The 21,016-nt window shown below is 47.9% G+C and overlaps 1 protein-coding gene across 1 annotated transcript in view; it reads right to left on the bottom strand.

The window, feature by feature from the left end:
* The window catches only part of RPL22 (ribosomal protein L22), a 106,380-nt gene that overhangs the window by 79,743 nt on the left and 5,621 nt on the right, over nucleotides 1-21,016 (bottom strand). Inside the window, exon 2 of the mRNA XM_069610285.1 lies at nucleotides 15,610-15,714. Coding sequence (XP_069466386.1) covers nucleotides 15,610-15,714 — 105 coding nt within the window. The remainder of the gene's footprint in view (nucleotides 1-15,609; nucleotides 15,715-21,016) is intronic.

The raw sequence follows: 21,016 nt of genomic DNA on the forward strand, positions 1-21,016 counted from the left end.
CGGGATGAGAACATCCCTAAGCAACGGCCCAATGTCCTGCGCCTCTTAGCCCCTGCCCCCCCCCCCCCCCCCGACACACTGATGTAAAACATTGTCCGTGAAGAACCGCACCACCTTGCCGTTGAGGGACAGCGGGAAGGATTTGAGGGTCCAAAACACTGCCCGTAGCTCCAGAACGTTGATGTGCAACGTCTTCTCCTCCAGCATGCCACAGGCCTCTGGCATGAAGACTTCCCGTGTGGGCTCCCTATCCTTCCAGGGAAGTGTTGTTACCGTCTCCTGGTGCGGCAGGGCCTGGAAATCCACACCTCTGGTCAGATGAGAGCGCACGCCCCACCACCTGATCACCCGACAGAACACCTTGTCGAGCGCGATCTTGTCCTGAAGCTTCAGGTGCATCCGTAATGAGATAAATGCAGGACGACATACCGAGCAGAGACGTGATGGCCCTCACCGTGGCAATCTTCAGAGTGATCGGCCGTTGCACCTTGCCCAAAATGTCTGCTACTCCTCCGAAAGGGACGCTAGGCATGACACCACATAAGACGGGATCCCAGGAACAGCGCGTTCTGCTATGGAGTCAAGCAGGACTTTGCATAATTCACTGAGAACCCCAGATCAGTAGGCGGACAGTCCTCGCCGTGTGGTCGACGGCGATGCTCCTTGAGCTGGCCTGGATGAGCCAGTCGTCCAAGTAAGGGTAGAAGTGGATCCCGTGTCACAGATGAGCCGCCACCGGCGCCAGGCACTTGAAGATTCTGGGTGCCGACTTCAGTCCGAAAGGCAGGGCCTTGAATTGGTAAAGCTTCCCTGAACGACGTAGCGCAGAAACTTGCGGTGTCCTTTGTGAATGGGGATGTGGAAGTACACATCCTCCAGATCCAACGACGACAGAGTCTCCCTCTGTCCCAGCACGTGTTGAAGAGTGACCATTCAGAACTTTGGGACTATATGCATTTATTTAGTCGTCGCCTCCAGCCCCCGGTCCTTTTGCACAAAAAAGTACCTTGAATAAACTCTGGGAGCCACAGAGCCGCTTCGGATCTAGCTCTATCGCCCCTTTCTTTAGCAAGGCTCGAATTTCCGGCAGAAGCTGAGGGATATTACTCACCCTAATAGCATTTCTGATGATTTTTATCTGCTCAGATTCACATGCTGTGCATTTGGTCCGACATCCAGTGGTAACCGGTGTATTGCATCTCGTCTTTCGTGGACCGAAAGGGGTCGTCGGCATAGGAGTGTCTTTAACACTATCCCTATTGTGACGTGTAGTATACACAAAATCCTTCAAGGGCCAAGGTGCCTCCGATTGCATCTTTTCTGCTATGAGGGAGCCTGAAGCTATTGTGATTGAGTACGTGAAGAAAAAGTAGTAAGACGTCTATGTTCCTTCCACCCAGAGCGGGGAGGCAGGGAGGGCGCATGTGAATCTATGCAGATACAATCATCAGAAATGCTATTATGGTGAGTATTGCATGTCTTCTGTGCATAGACTAGTGAGCAGTACCCGAAGTCGGAGGTGGGTTATGAGAAGGATCAGTAGAGAAAAGATAGTCTTAATACAGCTTGTCCCACCCGAGAGTCAGATCTAGAATGAGTGTCTAGGTAATAGTGTTTTGTAAAAGTGTGTACAGAACTCCATGCAAATGGACTAGAGGGGAACATTTGGAATGAATGCTATGGAAGCCTCAATGCCCACAGAAGAGTGAAGGGCAGTTATCTCTTAGCAAGAGTAACAGCGTGATGCATTTGACAACCCACCTTGAGATAGTTGATTTAGAGACATGATCCCCTTCTCTGCCAGCTGCCACTGAAACGAAAAACTAGTTTGTTATCCTCCGTGGTTTAATTCTTTCCAGGTACAACATGACTGCCCTGCACACATCTAGTGTGTTTAGGCTTCTTTCGGTCATGCGAGTGGGTTTCTGGAAGAAAGTGAGTAGTTCGATCGATTGGTTCACATGGAACTTCGAGATGAATTTAGGTGCAAATCTGGGATGAGTGCGCAGAACCACCTCATTACTGTGGACTGTTACAAGGGTCTAGAACAGAAAGGGCCTGTAGTTCGCTAACCCTTCTAATAGAAGTGATAGCCACTATGAAGGCTCTTTAAGATCTTTTAGACTTGCTTAATGCATTGGCTCAAAGGGAGATCCCATGAATCTGGTTAAAACCACATTTAGATCCCATCCAGGAGCTGGGTGAGAAATGGGGGCGGGGGTGGATTCTCTTAACCCCTTCAATAAAGGCCTTAATAACTGCTATTTTCCACCATGACACTTTCTGTTGTGACGTGGTGTAGGCTGAGAGCGGCAAGGTGAACATTTAGGGAATTGGAAGACCAGTCCTGCGGGTATCAGGTAATAAAATCGTGGCAAAAATGCTGTGGTTTGACCTGGTAAAGGTGTACCCCAATATACCATTTAAGGTGAGCGGGGGCTGTGGGGTGTCCCCCGCATCCTTTACATGATTGTGCAGCAAAATCACAGCATTGTTGCAGCAATATTTTGTATTCACAGCCATTTTTGCCGCGCTTTTAAGACACAGAACCATCCTGCATCTAACAAATGGGTTAGTACAGCACAATGTGTGTGGGTGAGCAATAGACGTATTGACGCCCTTGGTATTACACCAGATGAAAGCGTTTCCATTTACTGGAACAATAATAGCGCATGTTAGGTCAGTTTGGACACCTACAGCTTCCTCAGATGCATGGACATACTCAGGGAAGCTAGGAAACCTAAGTTCAGAGTTTGTGGGCATGGGTGTAGGGTCTCCCCTGTCCCGAGACATGTTATACGGGCAGGGTAGTTTTACTGGTGGTGAGAGGGACATTTCCATTAGATGAGCGAACCAGGGTTGGCGGGCCCACATGAGGCAACCAGAATCATGGTGACTGGTTCCTGGTGCATCTTTGTTGAGTAGGGAGTCGTGGGGAAAAGCGTAGACGAATTTCCCCGAGCATGTTAACCGGAGTCCATTCCCCTTGGAGCAGTTCTGGGGGTACCTGGAGGCGTAGTCTTGGAATTGGGCGTTATTCTGGGTTGCGAACAGGTCTATCCCTGGGAAGCCCCGTTCAGCGAAAACATTGCAGATTTCTTCGTGCAGACGCCATTCGTATTCTACAGGCAGTGGGAAATGTCTGCTGAGCACGTCTGCCAGAAGATTGAGTTCCCCTGGAACATGTTGGGACAACAGAAACATCTTGCGTTTGAGAGCCCACATCCAAATGTTTTGGGACAGCTTGGATAGCCCTAGAGAAGAGTGTGCCCCCTTGTTCGCTTAGGTAATACATGGCTGTGGTGCTGTCCGAACCGAAAGGCTTTTAGTGCCTTGAACACTGCTAATAGCTCTAGCAGATTTATATTGGTTGGATGCTACTAGTGGGGACCACACTCATGCGCTGTCTGCTGAAGCAGGTGAGCCCCCAGCCATGTGAGAGACGAGTGTTGCAAGTGTGGCTTCCACTGCAGGGGTGGTGAAGGACTTCGCCTTAAAGAGGTTTTCCCTTGACCACCACTGCAGAGAGAGAACAAGGGCTGGCTAGACTACTAGATCTTCCCACTGTCCGCTGGCCTGGCACCACTAGCTGTTGAGCCACTCTTGCATGGGATGCAGTTGCGCGTGGGGAACCAAGTATATGCATGCCATCATACCTAGCAATCGCATGGCCTTGCGTACCGTCACCTCTCCACTGGCCACATACTGGTGTATCTGAAAAAGCATGTTATGAACCCTCTCGTTGGAGGGCAAGATGAGGCCATCCTTAGTCCGATTAGAGCCCCCAGAAATTGTTTTACTTGACTGAAGACTAGACTGGACTTCTTTTCATTGATAGAGAATCCCAGACTGAATAGGTCTATGGCTTCTGGTTCAAAAAGCATGAGTCGCAAGAGTCCCCCGTTACAAGCCAGTCGTTGATGTTGGTCCGTTGGTCATTTCTGACCAGAGGCTGCAGCTCCTCTGGGGTTGGAACCTCTGCCTTTGCCGCGTCGTTGACCCCTAGGTGGGTCTTGGGCTTACGGATGCTTGTGCAGAGTGCCACTACCTGTATTGTAGTTATTTTGACCTGAACGGGATTGGCCTCGAAAGGACCGACTAGAACCGCCTCCCCTCTCGGGGGAAGTTTCTGTGTTATTTGTTGTAAGGACTAAAGTCTGCTCTTTCTTGGCTGTCTCCAGAGTACCGTTGACCGCTTTACCCAAGAGCTGGTCTCTTCTATGGGTTCGTTAATAAGAGCGGCCTGTGTTGCAGGCTTGAACCGAGTTGCGGAGCCAAGCGTGCCGCTTGAGTAGTGTGCCCTAGTGTGCCCTGGGCTAGGGACCTGCCTTCCGTCTCCACAGTGTCTAGAGTGTTTAATTATATTTTGATTTACTTGCCTTCCCTCGGCCACGATAGTGAGTAGTCTGGAACTAGCTGGTTCAGGAACCTCCTGGAGACCTTCTTGTACCAAGTTCCATTGTGCGTCTGCATAACTGGCAAGCGACGTAGTGTTATTTGCTATGCGTGTGGTGGATGCAGCTGCCGAGGGAACACATTTACCTAAGGCGTACAACCTTTTAGATTCCTTATCCAAAAGGTGCCTCCCCCGTAGCAAGGGGTACCCCTGGCCGTTTCCGGGTGGTAACTACCAAGGAGTCGGGGGTGGCGTGGCCTTAAATATATTGAGGGTCAGTAGGAGATGGCCGAAATAGTTTTTCTACCCTTTGATTCACTGCCCAGGTCTGTGCTGGTGTGACCAAGGAGGGGCCCAACATTTTAACAGGGTTCAGGAGAGGAATGGCTTGGTTTGTGGGGGAATTTCTCTTTGAGAAGGTCCTCCACAAAATCTTGTTAACGCCTCCTGGGTGGTGATCTTAGTGCTCTGCTGCCTTCCTTAAGATGGCATTGAAAGCCTTTTGATCATCCACAGACGAGGCCTGGCGGGCCGGAGTGGAAGGAGGGGAATCCAGGCATAGGACAGTGTCCTGATCTTGCGTAGGGAGCGCCCATGGCTACGTCTCCACTTGCTGGGTCTCCTCCCAGTTGCCCATGGCATCCACCTGATCATCAGGGTAGTCTTGTAGGAAGGAGGGGTCTTCTTCCTCAGATGTCACAGTGGACAGAAGCCGAAGGGTCTTTAGAGTCAGGGAAACGTGAAGCAGACACCAAAAGAGGGTCTACACGAGATCGCTTAGGGAAAAGGATGCTCTGAACGCGAGAATCCTTTCTAGGCGGTCCATGCACCATTCAAACTTTTCCCTGGTCCACTTAGACGAACCAGAAGGGGCAAAAAGGCATCTCGCTGGAGTCGAAGTTTGTTTCCTCCCCTCTTAGGTGCCGAAATCCACTGCCGTAGAAGCTTCCCGCATTCGCCAAAGTTGCTTGAATAACCGTAAAAATGACTTACGTTAATGTTAAAGGATATTTGTACCGCACACTATCACCACCGGAGTGGTCCCCTGGTGGCTCTGAAAAAGGGAGTGGGCGGTGGGGGGGGTGTGGGGTGAGTTAGTGGGAATGAGCTGGAGAAGTGCAAGATAACAGTGATGTGCTATTGGCAGTCGTCGTGTGCTGTTGTGCGAGTGTGCGTTTTTTTGTTGTTGCAGTGTAGTGAAGTTTGTGCGGTTTGCTGCTTTAAGGCTTGTGGTTCTGTTTGGTTCGAGTGGTATAGGCAGGAGTGAAGTTGTTAGTGGATTGGTTATTGATTCATGATTGTACGCTAGGTCCAGGCTAGGCAGGAGAGTCATATCAGTCATTGAATAACTTTTCTATCTAGATGTGGCGTATGGTAGGCTAAAGAGTTCCCTCTATGTGAGCACATGCTAACATTCACAATTACATCTAGATGTGGCGCATGCTAATGATTATTACACCAGTTTAAGGTGACACAGGCTGATCTGGACCGTTCTCTATAGGTCAGTTAACATTGGCTTTTCCAAATGGTATATAAAGCGCTATATAAATGCCACGTATCATAACATAACAGTATGTTAAGTGTGTAGTGCAGTGCTACATTTATAGTTCAGCCAAGGAGGCATTTTGGTTGGTGGTCATTCATTTCTTTAGTGTGCATATTGTAATTTTATGACAGTCAACTTTATGGTAATGTAGAGTGGCAGGGGCTTTCTGGGGTAGAGTGATTGCTCTATCCCCCACCCATGCCACACTTAAAGTTGTTGGTGTCTGTTGGCTTCCCTTGCTTCCCCTGCGGACACCTGGTGACACTTCTTGGAGCCGCCCTTAGCCGAAGGGGCAGCCCTGGGAGGAACCGTTAATGCCAGGGGAGCAACCAATCAGGGGTGGGGAAGGCTGGGGATTTGGGACGGGAAAACAGGGGAGGGAGCCAGGCTGCGAGGCAGCTTGCAGGGGACTGGGCTACACACAGGCTACAGGGCAAAGGCCCAAGATTTCGCTGGGGCTAGGGGCCTCCAGGGGACTGCCGGATGGTTAAGCTTGTGGGGAAAAAAAACGACAAAGTCGGTATAAAGATAAACAATGTCTCTTATGAAGATCTCTTCTATAGTGCAACTAGTTATCTGGGTGGAAAAAAGAATCTGAGGGACCTCGGCACGTGAGGGATTTTGGGTACACGATAGGGATAGACACGCCTATACCGACGTCCCCCTTCGGTCCCCGAAAGACAAGACTCAGTACTCTGCGGTTACCACTGGATGTCGGGCCATATGCACAGCATGCGATTCTAAGCAGATTTACAAGCATCAGAAGTGGTTTTCCTGCCAGGCCACCACCGGTGGTATCCAGGGACACTGTTGGAACTCCAGTGTGTGTCCATGGGTGAGAGCGTCCAGCACCCAGTGATCGGGTGCTGGATGCTTCTGACCTCTTATCGTCAGGGAGCAAGTCCAGCAGAGGTGCAAGCTTGAACCACAGCTCCCGGTTGTAGCGCGCTACAATAGGGTCGTCGCTGAAGAGTAGATAACTCCGTCCCATTGCATTCAATTTCTTTCCCTTGTTGTCGTCAGGTAGGGTGAACGCGACGACTTCTTGGCCGCTGCAGAGACCAGAGTCCGGTGACGGTTGGGCCCGCAAGCACTTAAGCGCAGAGTCAGCACCCTGTACTTTTCTAGGCGGTCCCTCTTTACTTGGGCCGTAGAAGGGTTCTTCATGAGCGCCAGCCCTTCACCCCAAATGCCGTCCAAGAGTGGGACTGAAATGATGGTCTTCCTCTTCACCTCGCTGATATAAGAAGCCCTACTTCTCTGGCGCAAGCTGGAAGAGCTCTGATGCTCTGGGGAGATCATCGCATGGAACGAGCCCATCTCGTCCGGCGGGGAGGAAGTGACGGGAGGTCCCCCATCCCACCCAGAGCTCACTACAATTCACACACTTGGAACACCGAAACTGATGGAAGGCCAACACGTGTGTTCATTGCATACTGTGTGGGAGAAGTCCTCCTGGTAAAAGTTTATGGGCCTAACATTGATGATATTTTCCGAGGTGTTTAAATGGCCTTGTTGATAGTGGGGGCAACCTGAACATGATACCGTGCAGAAAGATTGATCGCACGTCAGATACACCTAGGGAGATTAAGTGGCCGGTGTCAAAATACCCACATGCTGGATTTCGATCGGATCGATGCATAGAGGCGTTGCATGTGAAGGAGGGAGCTACACGTATTCGTCAGTGCACAACATGCTAGTGACAGATAACGATTCTCCCTTGTACATTTTCAACCATTTCCCAATTTTATCATTACACCTAGGTCGCTGGGTTGGAGTTGGCGATCGTGGCGCTTTAAATGAGCAGCATTGAAAGATCCTCCGACAGAACAGCTAGCACTATTTCAAAACCAATGAGGCAATATGGAATCCAATATTTTCTCTACAGAATTTGGTGAGCTGAAAACTATTAGAGGGAAAGGCTACACTCGGGACAAACATGCAATAAACACCACACCTCAGCTTAGACACGATATGAAAGTAGGGTTTGATGCGTTCAGGGAGGCTGCAGACAGGAACTGCAGTATATGCAGCAGCCAATGGTAGCGAGACTACAGGAAGTACTAGCCTGCACCACTAAGAAGTGGGGACGACATTCTGTGCACAGTTGACACTGATGCGACGCACAGCACATACAGACTAGGATATACATGGTTTTATGCTTTGCTATACTCTCCCCAAAGTGAGACGACTGAATCAGAACTCGCCCACTATCCGATTGAGAGTCAGACAACGTTATCAGATGAGACCAGGGAATCACTAGAAACTCACCGACATTGGACGAAATTTTAAAAAACTATAACGGACGCAAAGGGAAAGCGCTGGGGTCGGACAGCTTTGGGGTGGAGTTAGTTTAGGTACATATTAGCCCCTTACTTGCTGAAGGTGTGTGAGGAAGCTCTTGGATCCGGGATATTGACAGACTCTTGAAACCTGAAAGAGAGGTTATGGAGTGTGCGTCTTCTAGACCCTGGTCACTCAAATAGATGAAAAAATATTTGCCAATGCGATCACTACACGGCTCTCTCCATTGATGCCACACAAGGTTCATAGTGATCAGTCTGGTTTTATACATGCTAACGAGGGTCCTTATGGAGAGTCAGGCTGTCGCGGTAGATATGCAGAAGGCCTTCGACACCATCTCTTTGCCTTTTTTCCTTCACTTATTACTCAACTACGGGTTTGGCCAATATCTCAACTCATGTACAAGACTGCTATACGCGCAACCATTTGCTCGCGTTTGTACAAACAATAAGTGATCCCTGTAGTAGTGTTGGGCGGTGGTATGAGGCAGGGTTGCCCTTTGTCGCTGTTTGCATTGGTGATGTGTGGCCTGGTAGATCAAACTCATGAGTATATGCTTTTTTGTTTGGGCAGAGAAATTGGTGCGCATAGAGTGGGCGCAGCTAACTCAACCATATGAGAGGGGGCGGGGGGGGGGGGGAAGAAGAGGGGTTTAGCAGCTTTAGACTTAGAAATATATTTATAGTGGCACAGCTTCATTACGCAACATATTGGGCAGAGGACGAACGGGACATGCCAAATAGAGAATAGCTGGGGGGAGCCCAACATGTTCCAGACCCGGTTGGGGCAACAAGGGACGCTTGGGGTAGACTGTAGAAGGTGCAGGTATTACACCCATAAGATAGAAGCCTACCACTATGGGGAATGACAGAGGTGAACCCCACTACTGACAAATCCATAGAAAGAATATGGAAGGGTGAGTTCAGCGATTCTAGCGATAGGAACCCTGTGTTGCAGGAAAATGTTGAATGGGATGCAGTGAACTCTTACGTCGTAGATACACCACTACAGAGGATGCAATATTTGCATACAAGGTTGGCTATTGCGGGCACTGGCCTCAGTTCCCGGCTGAACCTAGTTACTATGTTAATCTTAAAGGATATTTGTACCGCGCACTATCACCACCGGAGTGGTCCCCTGGCGCGGCTCTGAAAAAGGGAGAAGTGGGGGGTGAATTAGCGGGAATAAGCTTGAAAAGTGCAAGAGTGCAGTATTGTGCTGTTGGCAACCTCAGCCCGGTGGGTCCGTTGGCTGGGCGTGGGGTGTTTCACGGTCGGTAGTCATTGTGTGCTGTTGTGCAAGTCTATGTGTGTTTTGTTGCAGTAAAGTGAAGTTTGTGCGGATTGCTGCGTTTTACGTTCATGGATGCGTTTGGTTCATGGTTGTGTTTGGTTAGAGTTTGAGGTGTATTCAGAGGGATGAAATTGTTTTGGTTAGTTGGTATTGCTGTCCTTGCAATTGTGTCTAGGTGTGATGTTTGATATTCACTATTTCATCCGAGTGTGGCCCATGCTAATCTTCAATATTCTGTCTAGATGTGAGGCAGTGATAACGATTCTATCGTGTGGCACTTGTAATCATCAGTTTCATTTAAGTGTGGCGCATGCTAACATTCACATTTCTATCTAGATGTGACAGAAGCAAAAGTTAAGAATTCCATCCAAGTGTGGCACATGCTAACTTTGTTACACCTGTCTAAAGAGATGCAGGGTGATCTTGACCGGTCTCTTATGTGTGGCACTAGTTAACATTGGTTAGTACGCTGGTGTGTAGTGGAATGCCACATTTAGAGTTCAGCCAATAATGGATTGAGGCTGGTGGTCACAAAAGTTCTCTAGGTATGCAATGTGCAATTCTATGGCAGTTTACGCTAAGACAGAGTGGCAAGGGCTTTCTGGAGTAGAGCGATTGCTCTACACCCCACCCATGCCACACAAGGTGTGAAGGACCAGACAATAGACTGAAATGGTCAACTAACCTGGGGACTGAGATCTCTGAGGCAATGTGGACATGTCGATTTATAGAAAGGGGCGTCACTGAATTCAAGGCACCGCCTTAATCACTTTAATATTGTAAAGAGTTTACACTACACTCCTGCTGCATTGTTTAGGTTTAGTTCATCTGGAGTTAAGACGTTCTAGCCAGGATGCTGATATCATGCACATGCTGTGGGACTGTCCCGTACTACAGAAATATTGGAGTGGGGTTAGGGGCGCATTAGAGAATATTTTCAAGTGTGCAATGTCTTGAGAATATACTGAGAAAATGAGGAAGGTACAAAGTAAATTGTTTAATCTTTTACAACACTGGACATGGAAGCATCCCCCGTGGCAGGACTGGCTGTTGGTGGTGATTTGGGCTACACCACAGAAGAGCTACATGTAGCATCGATATCAGATACTCAATGCTCCAAGGACATGGCACGACTTCCGGGCATATCGGGCCAAGGCTAATCATGATTGGTAAGATAATTTGCTAGAAGATAATCCCCAGTCCCTTTTGTGTACATGCTCACTCGCAGTGACTCGTTCTGGGATAACAGGCTGAATGTTACATTTACACCAGGTAATGCTTCACCACGTTTCTTTCATGAACTGTACACCAAGTGCATAATTTTTTTTAAAAAGTAATTCGCACCAGAATCTGTGTACAATGGTTTCACTTTAACTATACTTCACGCACATCAGACCTTAACAGACTAGGCCACTCCCCCAGGTGATTCACCCCAGCTCTCAAAACATAAAACTACCTCCCAGAATGAAGATGGCAGGCAGACTTCAGAGAATAGAATGTTGTGCACACAACAGATCTAAGCCTACAGGGCACTAATTCTGAGGGTCAAAAAATAATTTTACTGAAACAGAATCACTAAAGCACCCTCCCACACATGCATGAACTAAGATCTCAGAATTCAAGGCCCCGCTTTGCACCACTTCCTACCATTCCCACACCCAAGCACTCAGTGATGGTCCGTCAGACCACTTCCACAACATGTTTGTGGAAAGAATCCTCACCACAGGCTCTAAATTAGCACTGTTCCCGCCCTTTGCAGCATCCACATCCAAGCTCTACCAGCTAGCAGCTGTCCCTCAGGATCCCCTAGAGACTCCGGACCCCCTAAAATAAATATTCCATAACCTGTGCCTGCAGCATGGAAGATTTTGTCAGGCTCCCTTCTGCCATCTCTTCATCTCGGACTATTCCATCCAGTAGTGGTGTACTGCCAATGATCTCGGCCTTAATGACAGTAAGACAGATTCTCCTTATTGGCACACCAACTCCCTCCTTTCCTGCCACTCTCTGGCCGGCCTCTCTTGGCCCTCTTCCTGCTCCGTGAGGCTAAAAACCTCGGGTATTTTCAAAACCACACTTTCCTTCTCTCCTCACATCTCCAAGAAGTCACAGTACCAGCAGCACCTGCTCAGGAGGTATTCTTCCCTTCCTCTTCTTCCGCCAGAAGCTCAGTCTCTCCAGAGCACTGGTTCTCTCTAGGCTGGATTAATGCAACAGCCTCTTTCAAAATCTGCCTTCCTCTACTCTCCACCCTCTGCAACTTATCCAAGACAGAACTGTGCGACTGGTCCTTGGCCTCCAGTCCAGGGATAGCATCTCGCCAGGACTGACATATCTGCATTGGCTCCCAGTGGCAGCGAGTTTTCAGTTCAAAACCCTCTGCATTGTCCACAAGGCCTTCTGGGACCTGGTACCTCAATAACTTCAACTCTCTCTTCCTAAATCTCTTCGCTCATCTGCCTCCATCAGGGTTAGTCGCTTTTCCAAGCAGCGAGTTGGTAGTAGATCTTTCTTCTGCTGGGGCCTCTCTTTGGAACAGCCTCCCTGAAACGAGGAGAACCATCTCTGTTCCGGAAGCACCCCAAGACCTTCCTCTTTGCTTCTACTTTCTCTCCTCTCCCTTAAGGATCTCCTGGCTGAATCTTACCTGGCTAACCTGTGATCTCGTGCCCAGGTCCCCTCCCCGCCAGTTGCACACTTGCTCTGCCCCCATGGCTTCCCTTGCACCCGGGGACTGTTTCTGTATCCCTACAGCCCCTACTAGCACTGACACCTGATGTCTGTACTTACCCTTGCACTGGGCGCACTTATTTATTGCCTTTATTTACCCACTGTTATCCTATATACTGCACTGTCCCCTCCTCTTCCCTCCCCCCCCTGCACCTGCGTCTAGTAGGATCGTTGTCTCAGTCTTTCCCGTTAGCCCTCCTTGCCTCGTCGCGCCTTGAATCACTTGTGTATAGGCGCGTTATAAATGCCATTTCATCGATTATTAATACCTCACTTCATGCACGTTTCCCCAGCAGATTTCACAAAATCTCACCCTGCTCAACCCCTCCACCCCTTCTAGCTGTCAAACGCAGACCAATCTCAAAGAACCATTTCATAGCCAAACTAATTGACCACCTACTACACCCAGCTATGCCTTTTCACAGAATCTACCCTCCGCCTCAAACCTGCAGTCTGGCTCTAGACCCGTACGAGGAACAATCATTCCTAGTTTCTATCTCGGATGATCTCAAACCTCAGACTAAGGTTGTGCAGCACTAATACTTCTTGACCTCACGGCAGCTTTCAACACCAACCCCACTGGCAGACTCCACTCCCTCGGCAGGGATGTGGATCTCCTCCTTCCTCTCCAACCGATACCAAACACATGCATCCTTTTTCCTCTACCTCGCGTGCTGTTACCAGCAGAGTACCACAGTGCACCCCTCTCACACTATCTTTAACCTCTACGCCGAGCCCGCACACAGCTATTATCCAGTCTCAAAGCCTATCTTGCTACAACTACGCAGATGGCACCCAAATCATATTCCAAAGGATCCCCCATAGTCCACCCCCAACCTTGCCTCACAGATCGACCATTGGATAATGACATCACCCCCCTTCACAACACAGGAAAAATTGAAGTCATTATCTGCGGGAAGACTGCCCTCTTCCCCAAACCCAACCCTTGGCCATCATCCCTAGCCCCCCACCACCCCCCGGCGACTTCTAACTGTAAAGAACCTTTGATGCCCCATGGACTCAGATCTGACAGTCACATCAACGCTGTCTCAAAATCCTTCTATCTACTCATATGCATTGTCCGATGCGCCATCCCACACCTTACCTACCCACACAAAAGTCGCCACAATCGGGACCATTGTCTCTCGCCTAGACTAGGCCCATGCATCGCAACTTAGAAAACTCTGAATCCAAAACACTGGAGCTAGGCTCCTTCTTGCCCTAGGCCCCAGAGATCACATCACACCCACCCCGTGTCCTTCACTGGCTCCTGGTGGAGCAAGGGTCAACCTTCAAGACCACGTGCATCACCCACCAAGCCCTGCACAGGACCACAACACAAGCTTATCCCCAACAGACCGAAAACAGAAAACTGAGATCAGGCACAGCTTGCGTCCTGGTCATCCCAATAACAATAGAGAAAAAAAAAAAAGCCCCGGAAGAGATCCTCTTTTCCATCCAAGTACCCCCATCCCTTTTACCATCTCCACCATAGAGTATCTCTTTGCCTTCCTTAAATGGGACTGCCAGTGCCCAGGAAAGCTGAGGCTTTTCACAGGCTACTGCAAGGCCATGTGCATTTGCTGCCAGGAAGTTGATTGGAACTGTCTCTTCCCGATCCACCAACTGGTTTGTGTGTCTGAATGCTATGAATGAGTTGTGCCACCAGATGTCTCGATTGGACCACTGTTGGGGTGTGTGTGGGCCAGATCAGATTGGCAAGTGGGAGTTTTAACTTTTACTTGCCTTTTGGATAAGACAAGGAGATCCTAGAACAAACCTGCACGAGCCAAGTATCCTGTCCAGCAGGACAACATTCAAGGAGACGGTGGACCCATTGGAAGAAGGATTGGCAACCAATTTCTGCTGCAGTCCTGAAAGAGCCCCCTCTTGCAGGCGATCTCCAGAAGGCCTGCGAGGGATCATCCATTTCCAACATCTGCCCATGGTCCTACAAAGATCCTTCGGAAGGGTCCCTGAGCCAATCTGGGGCTGACTAGCTCAGAGCTTGGACTACCATGCTGCAGCCGTCAGTTTCATGTTGAGGCCCGGAACTTGGGGGTCCACAGCATATTTCATGGTTCTGGCATCACACGGACCCGAAGTCTGAATGTGACAGTGCATCGGTGGTAGTCATACAAATCAGCTTTCCTGCATCCAGTCCTGCGCAAAGAGGGGCCCTGCATCGAGTTCTTCTGCATTCTCAAGACCTTGCACTGGCATTTGCCGCCGCCGCCGAATGGACAAGTGATTGAAGGTGCAAGCCCTGGACATCGAGGACGTAAATACTGCGCAGACTGCGCGGAAAAGCGTCTGTGGACCTTCTTCTGATGACCTGCCAAGTCTTAAGAATTGGAGCATGGGAGGGGGAGTTGTAACAGTATTTACATGAATCCAATATCCCTCTGAAAAGTTTGGTAACTTTTGAACATTTTTTGAACAGTTTGGCTTTGCCATAGCTTGCTCATGCAAGCATTCCGAAAGTGGGGGACACTTACTCACTACAACAACTTGTACTAGTCCTAGGAACCCTTCATTGGACCCCAAAAGCCCTTCACTAACTTCCCCATCTCACAAAAAAGTGGGAAACTGTGTACTTGGTGGCACAAGGCTCCATACATCTTAGAGATGTGCGTAAGGTTAGTGTTGCATCTCTGTGGACCTGTAGTGCTGCATACTAATACTTAACTTCCTTTGCAGGTGTTTATGGGGTTATTTTGCCCTGCTCCAGCGTTTGTATACATGTATCATTTATTTTGTTAGCATAATAATACATCATGCTAGCAGTCATTTTGACTAGTGTTCTATGGCTATAAATAACTACTCTTATAACTTTGTCCAAGTGTGTTCCTTAACATTTCACTGTGCGCTTATTCAGGGGCCCTTACAAAGCTCACCCTTCTTGAGACTTGGCCTTGACACTCCATGCTACCTTGAACTTGTTTGGCTACAGCTCCCAGAGTTGTCACTAAACTAGGTTGGCCTCTCCTATAACTCCAGTCCCAACACCATACCAATGGCATTAGGCGCTTTACAAATACCACAGAACATAACATAGGGAGGCGACTGCTGCCCTCCCTTAGCTATAGCAAAAGGAAAGGTGACAAAAGTTTAGCTGTCAATTGTATGACTAACTGCCACTAAAAACCCTTTCTGGGAATACATAAACACAAATTTGCTTAGTTATTAGAAAGGATTGGTAGAGGGACCTGGGCATGTGTGTTCACTGAAAATCCTGTAGGTTGCTCAATACGCCGAGCAGGCCGCAATGGTTCTCCAACAGAACTAAATGCAGCAGCGCCAATTGCCCCAAATACAAACATTCAACAAATATACTTACAAAGTTAGAAGCATCCATGATGCCATCTTCAACAGGATGGGTGCAATCCAAAGTAAATTTCAGAACCTGCTTCTTTTTTTTGCTGCCCTTTGTTGCAGGCTTCTTCTACAAATTAAAAACACAAAATAGATATTTACTGTTGGATACGGTCAGATGAATATTTTGATTATGAGGAAAACAAACATTTAATTGCTTTATGGGGCTTAATCCCTGATCCTATGCACTTTGGTTGTGCAACACAATTCCTGACAAGGAACATGTTATGGGGCATTTGTCATTTGCCTAGCGCCTTACCATTGGAACGATTCCAAAGCGCTGTGAGACCGTAGTAGTCCAGGTAAGTGGAGAGTAGTGTAGTACATGGTGATCGGGTGCACTCTGTTAAGTGTGCAGCCAGGGTGGATTAAGTGGTTTGCAGCTACATTCTAGGTGTGGTGCAGTGATTGTGCAAGATCAGAAGAATGTGTAGTAAGGCCAATTGGACTAGAGTTTGTGAATGGGTTTGTGCACCTAGGCTGATCATGTGGTATAGCTGCGTTCTAAAGACCATTGAGGTGATCATGGGGGTGTACAAGTATGTGTGCAGCTAGAAAGAAAAAAAAAGTGTTGCAACCATCAAAGCTCTCCCTTGGCGACAGCTCTTAGAACAACATGGTTGTCAGCATGAGTAGTTCCCAAATCGTTGTGTGGCTGCTACACAATCAAGAATGCTAAAAATATATTGAAATGAGAACAGGTTTACTCAAATGCGCAAACTTGAGGTTTGAAGTTTGCATTGGCGAGTCAAATGATCTTCTAGTAAAACACATTTTAAAGTTCAATTCTTGTTTTCAAAAAGAAAATTCCATATAGATCGTGCTTTTCAAAGTTCTTCAATTAGGTGAAACAAGGAAAATATTTCTACCCTGGTGTTATCACATCTGGTAGCAGAAAAAAAAAAACTAATTGTGTCTGCCCAAGTGTTATTGTCACACCTGGTAACTTTCAAGTAGATTCTAACTCAGTAGGTTCTCACTCAACACGGGTTTCCCCATTGCAAATATCAATGGTCCATCAGGAGAGAGAATGTTTTCCTGTTTTATTATGAAAATCGCTTACAAATGCCTCGGGAGTTCTTGACAACTTCAAATTTATTCAATGGTTTTACTTGGTTATTATAATGTTTTCCAAATATTCGTTGATTGAAAAAATAACCGGGCTGGTTGTGCGGTCGTTTGTCTCCGTGCTTATCAAGGCATAAAGGATATTTTCAGCCCCGTTCTGGACTGAGATTGAAAACTTTTGGTCAATCAACAAATATTTGGAAGAAAACATATTTGCAATGGGGAAACACATGTTGAGTGAGAACCTGCTTGTAGAGAGGATCTACTTGAAAGTTACCAGGTGCGACACCACCACTTAACAGAAAAAAACAAATTGTGTCTGCCCATCAGATGTAGTAACACCAGGGTAGAATTTTTTTGTTTCTATAACTAGATACCTAATTAAAGAACTTTGAAAAGCACCATCTATATGGAATTTTCTTTTTGAAAACAAGAATTGAACTCTAAAATGTGTTTACTAGAAGATCATTTGACTCACCAATACAAACTTCAAACCTCAAGTTGGCGCATTAAAGTAAACCTTTTCTCATTTCAATATATATTTTGCATATATGTGCAGCTAGGCCGAATCAATCAAGGGCTATAGCTACATTCTATCGTTTATTGGTGCAGAGGAGAGAGCGAGCATATTGGTGTGCTTGCGGGTGTGTATTGGCGGGCGACCCTGTTCCTGATCTTCCAGTGCCTCTCGCAGTCACTTTATCTCCATTTGGAGCCATTAGGCTATGGCCATTCCTGGTCTGCAATTGTTATCGGAGTACCACTGCATCACCAAACCCACAACCTAATGTGCCCCACATGAACCCATCAGGAAATAGGCAAAACATGCCCATTTACAATCAGTTCCCAGGAGGAATTGCATTCTAGGACACACAAGGGAAGCATCCTCACTTCAAGAAACATGAATGCAAGCACTCATATTTATTGTTTGCTTGTTAAACGCTAATACAAGGAGTGAATACTGTTTTAAAGCATGTACAGGGCAACAGGGAGGGGACAACTGGGATGTAAAATGATTTAAATACATAAATTATTAATACATTGGGAGGGGGAAACAAACCTACTATGCTTTGTGAGTGTCCAGAACGTGCACGTGCAGAAGGGAAGGGGAATGGGATCGGTGCTGTGGTGCTCATGTGTGAAGTGCGATAAGTGCGAGCCTCCAGGGTGGAGGGTGAACCAAGGCAAATGATGAGGACAAACAGAAGTTGGGGGGGGGAATTCACTGCGGTTGGTCAGAGTCCCGGGGATGCACAAGGGCCCTGAACACCAAACAATCAACTGAGATTAGCTGAGGAGAGTGTGAGGGGTGGAGGTAAAGAGGAGCTTCCAGAATTTAAGAGTCCTGCTCAAGACTAAGAGGGAGGCTGTTCCAAAGAAGGAAACAAGCTGAGGAATGAGAAAATGAGATTGACCTCCTGCCCTCTGTTTAGCGAAACGATTTACACAAAGAGCTGGTGCCAGAAGGGCGCAGGGGTCTAGAGGGGGAATATCTAGTAAGAGTTGCAGATAGTGTGGTCCCCGGCCCCAGAAAGCCTTGTGGATGACAGAGGGATTTGAATTTAATCTGTAAAGCAGGAAGAGATCTACATATACTACAGACAAAGGCAGTTCACAAGTAACATTTCAGATCGCTAGACACGAGATGACTAGGCGTTAACAGGACACAAGCGACAACCCCATGAGGTTAGAAATTAGCATCCCTGTCCAACTCCAGCCAACAACCTCACCCACTAACGCTACCAAGTGCCATACTTGGATGGAATTGTGAATGTTAGTTGCCAAATACGGACGAGTTGTGGACGTTGGCATGCGCCGGGCCAGAAAGGAGTTGCGAGTGTTGGCATGTGCCACGCGTGGATGGGAGTATGAACAGCAGCCTGCATGAATGAATGACTGGACGGGATTGAGAATGTCGACCACTGCCACATCTGGCTAGAGGAGCAGTTGTTTACCGATGCCATGCCTGGACTGCATTGGGAATGCTACCAAGGCCACACTAGCTTGCACATAGAGAAGTCCCTCCCACCCCCCATGCATGTCGGCAAGGGCCGAATTTGGCCACAGTTGTGAATATTGGTGGCCGTCATATGGAAGCGATTGTGAATGTTGGCCAGTGCCGAATCTAGATAGAAATGCAGATTCATGCGCCACACCCAGAAAGAACACGGAAATTAAGCATTTCACTTCTAGACAGCGATGCCAATAACCAACCCACTAACAATTTAAACACACTGCATACACACCTCAAACTCCAAACAAACAGAAGCACAACCCTATAGCACAACAAACCGCACAAACTTCACTACACCGCAACAAATAAACCACAAAGACTAACAGCACACGACGGCCACCAATCGGAAAACACCCAAAGCCCAGCAAACAGTGTTAACAGGGCTGAGGTTGCCAACGGCACATCACGGCTCACACTCCCCCCCCCCCCCCCACCTCACCCCGCTCCCTTTCCAGAGCACCAGAGGACCACCCCGGTGGTGATAGTGCACGGTACAAATATCCTTTCACATTAAACAAAACCAAGGGGACCAGTTATGCGTATTTGATGCAGTGTTAGTGGGAAAATGACCTTCTGCAAAAGTGGTAGCAGTATATGATTCAGGGACACCCACTAAGTCCATGAGCAGGGAGTCATTGTATTGGCCATCATGCACACAAGCATAATCAAATTTCTTCCTATTTATGGACTCTGTACCCCTCAGGCATGAATCCTACAGCACGTTCACATATTGATGGTGAAGGGCGCTATAAAAATGACGCATTACTTTAAATGAAGGGTCCCCAAGGATAAAGAAACAATTGAAAAAAGGAGCACCAACGAGTCAGGAGAGATAACCTGGGTTCTTCAAAGCATTTCTGCAGGAGTGGTTGGGTGGTTTTCAGAAACAATCATTGCGCACATTGCCTGGCAACCACCTCAGGTTTCAACGATATCACACTAAAATGACAATTCTCCCCTCCCCCCCAACAAACAAAAAAAAAATTAAAAAAGAAAGTACAGAAAAAAAACACGAATGCCTGTTACAGCGCATTCCTCAGTATCGAAACTGTTGAGAGCCCATCATACTGTATACGGGAGGCAGGGGTCCCCCCCGCTTACAAGTGTGAAAAAAAGTGCAAGATCTCGCAAGAAAACAAACATCTTGCTTTAATTTCAGGAAAAGCAGAAACGAACAGGACCATCAAGGCTGGCCGACACATAATAGACAAGGTAAACCATGAAGAGATGAGGGCAGGGGTGTGGGCATCTGCGCACACAAATTCCTTAATTGAACCCTTTCGGATTCTGAACGAGGCGACTATGTGATCACTGTGCGCTGCTGTATAAGTCAGGATTTTTGCATTCAGTATTTTTGGCGGCGCAGTGATCACAGATCAGACTCAACGACACTGGTGCAGAAGGAACCCCAAGACTCCTGGGAAGACCAAGTATAAAATATGAGGTTGTTCCATAGCCCGAGCTGGTGAAAGGACAAGACCCAGAAGTTGCCATCGATCCAGGGTGCTCACATCTTCAGGCACAATATTCCGCTTCAGAGGATGGTGTTGGCTTGAGAAAAGCGAGAAAGAACCTACATTGAAGATAAGCTCCAACCAGAGCAGCCAGCTAAGAAATTACCAGTTTGGTGGTGAGTTTGCAGGATAGGAGGCAGCAAAGGTCCTTGGAGCTTCCCGGACAGTGGGGATGGAACTAGGATGCTTGCCTGACGACGTGGTTTGGTTCAGCACAGAGTATTCAGAATTCTAGTTACTAAGATGCACACCCAGTTCTGAATGAGGTAGTACAGGCTTTGTCAGGAGCTTCAGGTAAAATGCACCTTTGAGCAGGAGCTGCGATCCGGTTGTCTCCACTGGATCATGGGGATAGAGTGCTGCAGTCTGTTCTCCCTGGATAGGGAAGAGCTTTGCTGTGTAATTTGGCAGAGCAAAGAGTGCTGGTTCCGTGAGTAGGTCCTGGCACAAGCAGCAGGCCTTCCAGGAACACAATGCAGAGTTCCAGCAGAGGCAGCAAGTGAATAGCACCCAATCACAAACCAAGCATCATTCAAACCGAGGGGTGGTCAGCTAATGGCATACTATCCCGACAAACACATCCATGCATTCTCGAAGGACTTGTACAAAAGTGAATCCACACTATCCCAGGGAGGCATGGTTTCAGGTGGATAGTAGCCCTTAGTCAGAGCGACCATATTACATGGGGGAAGGGGTGAGAAAAAACTGCCTCCAGGCTGGCCACTTCAATAACAGAGAAGGATACCCACCTCTAGGATAATATGGGATTGCTTTGG

This window comes from Ambystoma mexicanum, chromosome 8 (genome assembly GCF_040938575.1).
Source record: "Ambystoma mexicanum isolate Mex_15411 chromosome 8, UKY_AmexF1_1, whole genome shotgun sequence".
In the NCBI taxonomy this organism is placed as follows: Eukaryota; Metazoa; Chordata; class Amphibia; order Caudata; family Ambystomatidae; genus Ambystoma; species Ambystoma mexicanum.